The sequence below is a fragment of the Biomphalaria glabrata genome, chromosome 15 (genome assembly GCF_947242115.1).
Source record: "Biomphalaria glabrata chromosome 15, xgBioGlab47.1, whole genome shotgun sequence".
NCBI lineage: Eukaryota > Metazoa > Mollusca > Gastropoda > Planorbidae > Biomphalaria > Biomphalaria glabrata.
The window spans coordinates 6,348,674-6,359,689 of NC_074725.1; the positions used below are offsets into that span (position 1 = coordinate 6,348,674).

General features: G+C 34.1%; 1 protein-coding gene across 1 annotated transcript; it reads left to right on the forward strand.

The window, feature by feature from the left end:
• Positions 1-8: 8 nt before the first annotated feature.
• On the forward strand, positions 9-10,326 carry LOC106055811 (uncharacterized protein CXorf58-like). Its single transcript, XM_013212266.2, has 9 exons — positions 9-536; positions 2,128-2,224; positions 2,415-2,509; positions 2,607-2,718; positions 3,354-3,485; positions 3,690-3,765; positions 5,103-5,256; positions 7,935-8,082; positions 9,629-10,326. The coding sequence occupies exons 1-9, from the start codon at positions 118-120 to the stop codon at positions 9,821-9,823; spliced, it is 1,428 nt and encodes a 475-aa protein (XP_013067720.2). The 5' UTR covers positions 9-117; the 3' UTR covers positions 9,824-10,326.
• The last annotated feature ends 690 nt before the right edge of the window (positions 10,327-11,016 follow it).

An 11,016-nucleotide genomic window follows, 5' to 3' on the forward strand; every position in this document is an offset into this window, starting at 1 on the left:
TTCTGGAAACAAAATGGCAGAGCTAAACAAACTGAATCTTCACACTCCTTTTCGTTTAGAAATTTATTGAAAAACTATTTTTTTAAAGTTTTTCTTCTAACTTAAAATAATTAAACCATGGAAACTAAGAAAGATAATTATGAAAATGGAGTAAGATCATCAAGCAGAACATCTATAAATATAAAAATTCCACTTGAATCAGATTTAAATGTTGAAGTTGAACAGGATTCCTATGCTAATGCTGGCTTAACTTCAATTCAAAGAGATCTAAATAATGTAGGGCACTCCCATGTAGAAGATCGTGTACCTTATAATACCACAAGAACTGTAACTCCTGGAGAAGAAAATCAAACATCTAGAAACCTTTCCCTAAAATATTATCACGCCATGCCAAGTGATAAATTATCTTCTGTCAATTCTGACAAACATTCGAATTATAGGCCTACAGCTCTAAATCCAAACAATGCTGAACACCAACAGATCTTTAATGGAAAAAGCAGCTTAGGACTGGAGCCTAAAAACATAGGCAAAAGAGAGTAAGATATATTTGTAAACTTAACAAAATGGTATAATAAGTTTTTCTAAGGCTTAAATTACTTCATCTCACCAGGTTATATAGGCCTATATTAGTATATATAGAGAGAGAGGGAAGAAGGCTACTTAACTGTTGAGACACCTCAAATAATCTGGTGATAAATTTACTCTGTTCCTTTTTCTTACCACCCAAAGTATCTTATTCAATGCGGGCTTGCTCTTCTACATTCCTTACATCCTTTTATCTGGACTGCAGCCTTCCTTCCATCTCTAGCATTTCTGACATGTTACTACTGTCATGTGTAGGCTATGCATTTTCTAAAATGGTCAGAAGATTTTCATATAGGCCTATAAACTTCATGTAATCCTTTATCTAAAATTATTAGTGAATAAATATTGAAATTCTTTTAAGAATATATCATTTGGTATGAATTTAACTTATATATATGTATATATATATAGCTCCTCAATGCAGTGGTAGCAGGTTCTGTTGCTGTGGACATGTGGAGGGAAGAAGGCTACTTAACTGTTGAGACACCTCAAATAATCTGGTGATAAATTTACTCTGTTCCTTTTTCTTACCACCCAAAGTATCTTATTCAATGCAGGCTTGCTCTTCTACATTCCTTACATCCTTTTATCTGGACTGCAGCCTTCCTTCCATCTCTAGCATTTCTGACATGTTACTACTGTCATGTGTAGGCTATGCATTTTCTAAAATGGTCAGAAGATTTTCATATAGGCCTATAAACTTCATGTAATCCTTTATCTAAAATTATTAGTGAATAAATATTGAAATTCTTTTAAGAATATATCATTTGGTATGAATTTAACTTATATATATGTATATATATATAGCTCCTCAATGCAGTGGTAGCAGGTTCTGTTGCTGTGGACATGTGGAGGGAAGAAGGCTACTTAACTGTTGAGACACCTCAAATAATCTGGTGATAAATTTACTCTGTTCCTTTTTCTTACCACCCAAAGTATCTTATTCAATGCAGGCTTGCTCTTCTACATTCCTTACATCCTTTTATCTGGACTGCAGCCTTCCTTCCATCTCTAGCATTTCTGACATGTTACTACTGTCATGTGTAGGCTATGCATTTTCTAAAATGGTCAGAAGATTTTCATATAGGCCTATAAACTTCATGTAATCCTTTATCTAAAATTATTAGTGAATAAATATTGAAATTCTTTTAAGAATATATCATTTGGTATGAATTTAACTTATATATATGTATATATATATAGCTCCTCAATGCAGTGGTAGCAGGTTCTGTTGCTGTGGACATGTGGAGGGAGAAGATATCTGAGAAGTTTCTATCCTGAGGCACTCATCTGACACAAATCAGCTTGAGTCAGAACTTAAACTTAAGTTCCCTTTTATAGGAAGTCATGGTTTATGCCATTCAGCTACACATCCCACTCTTTGATTTGTTACATTGCTCTTCACCTTTCCTTTGAAATGAATTCATAAAGTTAGGGTACATTTGTAGTTATAGGGCTACTATATATATAATGAACAGTATTCAAAATCAGTCACTAAATCACAAATATTACTAGGAAAAAATTTCCTTTTTTTACTGCTAGCCAACAGAAAAGAGCAGTGTTGATTATAGAACGAGCTTGGGTCTCATACAGGAATAAACAAATGTTCAAACTCTTGAAAAACTCAGTTTGTGCTGCTGTAAGTCAACTCTTATATATATAGCATTTAAATGTTTTAAAATAGATGTTTGGAAAATGAAATATTTCACAGTATTATTAGTAAATATTTAAATTTAAATGAATTGAAGCAAAAGAATAATAGACAAATTCTGTTAATTCTTTTTTTTGTAAGGACATTTATTGAGTCATAAATTAAATTTCTGTTTCAGGAAAATTCACTTTCATATGAGATTCTTCGAAAGGTATCCCCAAAAGAGGCAGAATTTTTTAGTCACAAACATCATCAAATTCGCTTAAGATTCAGGTATTTCAAGACAGAAGATTTTTTTTTTAGCATTTTATTTTAAGTTAACCAAACAAAAATTTGGGGGCATAGTGACATATCTTTTTTTTTTGTTTAGATTTGGAGGAGAGGAGTTTCCACCTATGATTTTTTTCAAAATATTTATACAGACTGGAGTGCAAAAAGTGAAATACTTGAGTGGAAGAAAGATGATTAAACCAGCCACAGAGGTACTTAATTTACTTTTTTTTTATAGCCTCCTTCCGTCAAGGAGCCACTATGAATCATTTCACAGAAAAAAATGAAATCCAATTAAGGCATTTGACATGGTTAAAACTATGCCACCCAAGCAGCAGTTTCCCCCTCTCCATGCAGCTGATGTGTCAAAAAGAATGACAGATTCCCAACACTGATTGGGTTTGAATAAGCAGCTTTGCAGGTTCTGACATGGTTTAGCACTCTGTGCTGCCTTATATTTCCTCTTAAGAAGCCTTTCCAACATGTGGGCATGGCTGCAAGTAGGCAGCAGAGGTTTGGTTTCAGAGTTTTCTATATCCTAATTTAGTATCCAGCAAAGGCTATCTAGCCCCTTCTGCCTAAAGCTAACATATAGTTTTGACGTCAGTTGCTTGCCTTTGCCCTTTTCTCCAGTTTCACTGGATTCAATATCTGAGCCACACCTGAAAGCCAGGACCAGGAATAGGAGATGTTGTCAGAGGTTATTGGATACAAGTCATTGAGATCTTATATCTATTACCATTTTTCCACAATAACAGCCTTACTGAACCACTTTCTCTATATGCAAGGAGTAACAATTCATTCCTTCCACTTCAGTTCTATTTTAATCAGAACGTTTTATTTTTAGGCATCAGCAGATGCTCTGAAGCAAATGGGAAATAGAAATTTTTACAATCTAATGTTGCAAGATACTATTAGACAACAGAGCCATCCGGTAACAGATGAAGTGGATATTACAACTTTGAAAGATTATATGCAGGTACACAACTTATTCACATATTTACTCACCTCACTTAACAATATTTTGGTGTATTGAATCACATAAAAATAGATTTTTTAATTAACTAAATAATCTTCATGTATGATTAGGTGACCATATTTAAAATGTTATTTTCTCATTACAAATTTACAAATAGCATATATTTCCTTCTTATGAACGATATTTTTAAAAATATGTCTCTAGTATTTGTCAAACTTGGATGAAAGTCCTGCCAATCAAGGAGGAAAAGAAAACTATTGGAGGAAACTTACTCTTGATGGTAAAGTCAAAGTTTTTTTTGCTTAATACAAGCTCAATTCATCCAGATATTTACTGTACAATAAAAAAAAAGAAAAAACCCAATTTATTACTAGCAGAGTATGCAAAAGAGGGGCAGATAAAAAATGATGCAGATCTATAATTTGTATTTATCACAATTGTCTCCACTTAATATTCTCAGTGTACTTCCTATACTTATATATGTTTTCATTTCTTGAAAGTAAACAAAAGTTTGGTTGCAATTTTCTAATTGTCCTTCTATAGCTGGAGAGTATAAATTCTCTTGATTGAATATGATAATCTTTTACTTTCTCATCCCAGGAGTTGAACTGGACCATGTTTTATATTTTGTTTGATTGTTTCACCTCATTTTAATTATTCACCATTAAAGCTCTATGCATTCTAATCAAAAAAAGAGATATTTCTGTGTTGAGTTTTGTTGAATTTTCATATGGCATTGAATTGTTATAGGGAGCACAATAGCTGAGCTGAACATTGGGTCCTTGGTTCAAATCTTGATGAAGACTGGACTTGAATATCAGGTTTTTTAGGTCACCCCTGATTCCACCCAACTCTAATGCTTGGGAAAGTAAAGCAGGTTGGTTGTTGTGCTGGCCACATGACACCCTGCTTGTTTACTGTTGGTCGAAGAAACAGAGGACCTTAACATCATCTGCCCAATTGATTTTTTTATGGGAAATATGTCCTATTTGAATCTCAGATTAATTGATATCAGTTAGCATTGCATAGAACAATTTCTTTTTAGACTTAGACATAACATATTAAGTGTGTCGTTTTTGTTGTATAATTCTAACATATTTTTGTATCTACAGGGATTTAAGTGAAACAGACATTGTGTCAGTAGTTTAAATGACATAGAAAACAGCCAATCAACATCTCACAAAACAGAACCAAACCATATTATATTATTATTATAACTAGATTATGAACTGCTGAATCTTTGATGTCTTGGAAATCTCTAAAAGTTCAATTCAAGAAGCACTGATAAATGTTTGCAGAAAGTTGCTCCCATTTAGTGTGTCTGCAATAAGAATGGTTCTCGTCAACTTGAAATGACTTTCTAATTCTCTTCATTGCGTATATGATCTCTGCACCAAAGTAATAGTTTGTTTTTTTAGATAGCTCTCTGACAGAAGTAGCTCATCCTTGTCTACCATATATATATATCTGTTCCACTTGAAATACATTCTTCCATGGTTGCAAATATTGTATTATTAATCTGACCTTGAAAATATATTTCTATCTACTTTTGAAACAGAATATACATGATTATTATTTTTAACATGTATTTATTTTTATTTTTGTGTGTGTGTCAAGTACTCCCAAGGCAGACAATATTCTTTGATGTTGTAGACTTTGCTTACAATAATCATTTGTCAGCAACATTGAAAGAAGAAATGCAGCTTCTGACAGCCCGACCAGTTAGTCAGATGATGTTAGTGAAACAGTTTAAAGCTATATCAAGAATTAGGTAATGTACTGATAAATCAAACTTCTGTTTACAAAGCTTATATTAACTCACTTTGTCTGTCTGCTGCAATTTTGGTATGCATTATTTCTCCGACTTCCCATTCTTGGACCAAGTTGAAGCTTTATTACAATTATTTATAGTACCTAACAAAACATGAATCAAAGAAAAAAATTAAACCAATTCATTGATTGATTAATGGTAATTAATTATTTAGCTGAAATTGAAAAAAGGGAAATAAATTTTACAGTTTGAGATTCCACTTAGATAAATTTTGTTTTCTTTGTAAAGGATTTTTCATATTTTGCTTGTTTTAAGGTTTAGTGATAGAGGATTTCTGTTTATGAAATAAAATTTATATATATTTTTCTTTTCTGGATCATTAGTTTGTGTATATCATAATGTCCCACTGTGTGTAAAAACTTAAAACTTACTTGGAGATGTGTGGCCCGCCCTTGATTCCCCATCTCCTTCATCTTCCCTTTAAACTTTGATTCACTAAACTCAAATATAGCTCAGTGTAATAGAAATGGTGTGTTTCAAAATCCTGTAGGTGCAACATATATGGTTGTGATACATCTTTAAACAAGTGTTGATAAGTTTGTTAGAGGAAAGATGATGGTGCTACCAATATTGTAGGCAGGGGGCATGAAGTCCTCCTGGTTGTTATTGTTGTTTTGAATGCAGAACATAGAAATAAACTAAAAGTACAATTAATTGTATTAATTAGTATCATCATTCTAGCAGACACACACACAATTTACTTAAAATACAGAGTGTTAAAGTGCTTGGTTTTCAAATCGAGGGGTTCTGAGCCAAAATATCAGTGAAGACTGAGATGTTAAATTTCAAGATTTTAAGGACACCCCTGAGTCCTTCCAAATCTAATGACGTTAATTAGGGAAAGTAAAATGTTTGGTTGTTGACACCTTCGTTTACTGTCGGCTTTAGAAGCATGTTTACATAATCAACCCTAGATAGATTGCAAATGTCTGAAAGTGGTAATTTTCTTTTTTTATACTGACTTACTGCCCCTTACCTATAATCAAGCATGTGTCTTTTTTTTTTTGTTACAAATATGTACAATTAGCTTTTTCATTCCTTATCTACATTAAAGCTCTTATTTTCCACTGTCTATTACTTAAGTGGCATGCAAGGTGCAAAACATAGTGATGATTATTAATTGTCTAATCTAGAAAGAATAGTTCTGCTTAGAATAAGACCACAATTTAAAAAATATCTGTTAATGTTTTGTGAAAGCTGGATGGATGGATGGTCATGCAGTATGTGTAATGGACTGCCATCACCTGTCATTCTGCTGGAGGAACATCCGAAACATATTGTTACGAATCTCACTATCCAGGCTCTCTGCAAACTACACCTTACACCACCAACTTAAAGAACTTGACAACTCAGGGCTCCAAAGTAACGTAACAGTTTAATGTCAATAAAATAACAGCCAATACTGTACAATTGGCAACACGTACACTGTACAAATATCTCTCCGATAACACCGTTCCACCGTATCAACTCTTGCACTGGCCTCTTCGTCTCGTTCCGGGCTTGCACTGGGTTCAACAGTTCAGGACTGACTTCACACAATAAGCTCGTTGTGTCGGACTTGATCGCAGACCAAGATCAAGACCCCAGTCGTCTCAACTGTACTTGACAGTACTCCTCACTGAACCGTCGTAATGCTCCGTACAGAACCACACCGCTGAACTATGCTGTAGTCGACCGGACTGTAGTGAACCGGGCTCTGAACCCCTGCTGTGAACCTCCTTTCTGAATCTTGCTGTATTGAGCCCCTTTTCTCAACCGTCTTGACTGCGACACCTCCGCTCTTATATAGGGTCCCTACTGGCCTTCTCGAACCGGACAGAACGCCGCTCGACGTTTCTAGGTGGTCAGATGACTACAACTCTCGTGACGCTCCTGAGCTCTGTTCATGACGGCGATCCTTCCCGAACTGTCCTGTTGACACTCGACTCGGCTCACCGTCGTAGCTCGTCACGGTTGACCGCTCGTCTAGCGCTGGCCTGGGGCGATTTGCGTCGGCTGACTACACACACACCACTACCCCTCTCTGTGCCACCACCAAGTTTATAACAATATAAAACATTTTACAAAACATTTTACAACAAGCCAGTAATATTGTTTTAGCCACATCATAAGAACCTACATTAAATCCAAGACCAAATTATTCTTTCTGGTGTCTCTTTGACTGAGAGCTTTAATTTGTATCACAGTCATTTAAATCTTGCATATTGTGACAGTATTTACATACATTTACGCTGCAATGATAACATTGTTTTGTTTTCTTTTACAAAAAGATAATTTTATCCTAGCCCAAACCTCCACAGGGGTGCGCAAATTGTGGTAGGAGGGTTCAAACCTGACCATTAAGGCAACAGTTCAGAGCGCATTCCACTAGACCAAGCAGCCCTCCAATATCCAACATCACATTGCATCCATAGAGTAAAAAGTTATATTCAGATCTCTTGCACAATCTAGCAGTAAAATATATTCATTTGTTTAGTTATCTTTACTTTTTGTTAATTTACCAGTGTAGACCCATTTATCATTTGAGATGGGGAAAAACAAAATTAACTTTGTTTAATTTTGTTGACTATTTTGAGTAAATGCCTCAGCTTCAAACTTTTTTCTCGTTTGGGTTGTAGGTCACAGCAAACCAATCCTCCGGCTCACTATTTCAAATCAAGCAAGTCAGTGTCTATGCTCAGAGACAACAGCCAGGTGTCAGGCAGACAAACAAAGCAAGCCCGAGAGAAAGTTATGAAAATGAGACAGCTCTACAGCCAACAATATGTAAGGACAGTTTTAGCAGCCCCTGAAAGGGGAACAGCCGCTATTAGTTTTATGTGGTTTGTCTTTCGCTCCTTCTGTCATGTTTAGGTCGCAAAAATAGAAAAGATATTGAAAATCTGATATCTTGATATTTTAGATTTTTCAAAGTTTTGGTGCAAGGGCTCCTTTTTTTTTTTCTGAAGGCAAAATGTTTAATTTTTAAAATTATATATGCAATCATATTTTTTTTCATGACAATACTCCATTTTTACAACTATTCACTATGAATGGTAAAAACAGGAGAGGCTATATTAATAAGGGAGTAGATTTTCCTGTATTTATTTTTTTTTAAATGTATGCAAACAATTTGAAGGGTAGACTGTTCACCCCAATATGTCTTTGCATTTCATTTCTCTGTGCTGTAGTCTGGAGATCTTTGGTAAGCCATACACTTGACTGGTAAGAATCATCTTCCTGTTTGATCAAAACAGTTTAATGAAAAACCAAGAAGAAGAATAAAAAAACAAAACCTCAAGTTACGTCTTATATCGTGGTGGAAGGTTGCAAATCAATTTGAACTATTTTAACTTTAAAAAAAAAATTAAATAATTGAATATACCAAATTTTTTTTTTTCTGACCATTATTAGTGTTTGTATTTGAATTCGACAAAATGTACCTCAAGTATTTGAATTTGAAGAGGACAAAATGGTATTTGCACAGAGCTATTTCAGTCTCTCAGGAAACAATAAATTGATCATGTTCTTAGATTATCCCATTCATTAATCCTGTGATGTGGAAATGTAAAGCTGTGCAAGTGATTCTAATTATGGCCTACTTCATATTTAACTATTCAGGACATTAATGACATCCATTTATTTATTTAATGATTTTTTATATATGATCAATGATGAGGAACATCTAAATTATAGTTCAGGAAGATATAAAAATATGTAAAATCCTGAAGCATCTATCAGCAACATAGGCTAATATAGTCCAGCAGCTCTAACTACAAGTGCACCTATACACGTCATGATCACTGCATCAGACAGACATCCCAATGTAACTCAGCCACAGCAAACATACAACTGCAAGAGATTCTAACATAGTATTTTAAAATAAGGGCCTCATTTGGCTGGACATATCTTTTTTTTACTGCTGGATTTTTATCCCTAAGTCTAAGGATCTCATTTTCCTAATGTGTACTTCTATGTCTATTAGTCTTTGAACTTGTTCTGCCTTTAATGCTGGGTTCTTGGTGTCAGTGTCTAGCATTTTTCTTCTTTTTTACTTATCTGCTTCTGTACTATGGGAATCTGTCAATAGGCTGGCCCATTTTTTGTATTGTCTTCATTTGTCCAATTTTAATAAAATAGCATCTCTGGAAGGTAAAGGGGCAACTAAACATAAATCCAAATATATATATATAATACATATATATGATATTAATCTAAGGCTTAAATTTTATCAAATTTTACCAATATGTGTACGTTTTTTTGTTATAATTTTACAATTCTTGTGTCAAAAACAAAATTATTTGATCTAACAAACTGTGCTCTTGTATTAAAGACAAAAGATCCAGATGACCTGACTAGTGATATACAGGATGATGACTATCTACATTATGGACAGGAAATGGACAATGCGCTTCTAGCTGAGGCCAGTGAGGAGGACTGGGACCAAGAGGCACACCAGCTGTATCAGTGGACGCAAGGACTCTCCTTTTCTGATGACATGATCCATTCACCACAAGTGACATTTTGATCAAACTGGACATTTAATTGCAAATCTAGACATATTTCAATTAGGCTATTGTTTATTCAAAGATTAGGCCTACACTGTCTGGGTGTTTTCTTTTTCTCCCATGTCCGGATGAAGTATACATTTCACAATATTATTCATTGTCGAAGACAATACATGAATCAGCTAAACAACCAATTAGTTAATCAATTAGTGTTAACAATTAACTTTGTTTTTATATGGAATAGAGGGAGATCAGTCTTGAAGGGTTTAGAGCTATGACAGTTATTATGCAGTGCTTTCCCTTTTATAAGCTTTGTTTTTTCTAAAGTATTGTTTACATTTTGCTTGTTTTCAGTTTCCTCTCAGGAACATTGAAATATACTTTGCTTTGCTTGTTATCTAGATCTATTTATGTTTGGCCTTAAATTTTTAATGAAATAAGGCTAGTGATTTGAAACTTTACTATGTAGTTTTATAAAACTGTTTTGAAATTTCAATGTACAGAGATATAATATGATTTATCTGAGAATTGTTTATGAATCAATATTGAGATGTAATTAAATGTTTATTTACTAGTTTATTAAAAAAAAAACAATTAATATATGAAATGTTACAAATTGTGTTCGTTATTATTCAAAGTAGGGCTAAATTTATAGTTCCACTCTACAATGGCTTGCATGAGATGGAAGAGATTGTGGTCAACAGGTCCACATGAATGTGTGAATTTTTAGTTAGATGGTGGACTGGACTCTTACAGAGCAAGTTGGTGACTGGGCTCTAAGAGAATGAGAGTACAGATATTTTCAGATTCGAAGACCATGGTTAGATACAGTCATGAATTTGTGAGTGTAGGAAAGTTTTTTCCTATCAACAATAGTCCATGCTGGACAATGTATTTGTGTTGAAGTAATTGGATGACCTGGCATCTAGTGTACATGTTATAGAGTTAAATAAAGTATTTAACTATAACTCAGAGTTGTGCATCTTTGGAGAGTGTGTTATTACTCCACTTGTAAAGATAAAGTTGTCCTGTCTCCCAGAGATCCAATCCCCTAGACAACAACCTTCGCAACCCCCATATATAGCCAGTTTGCGACATGAAGAACAGTCATCATCCCTTATTAAACATTTAATTTGAAAAGTTTCTTGGTTCTGACATAGTGACAGTTAGAGAGTTAAAATTTGGTAAATGAAATACTAATGCCTATTTTTTG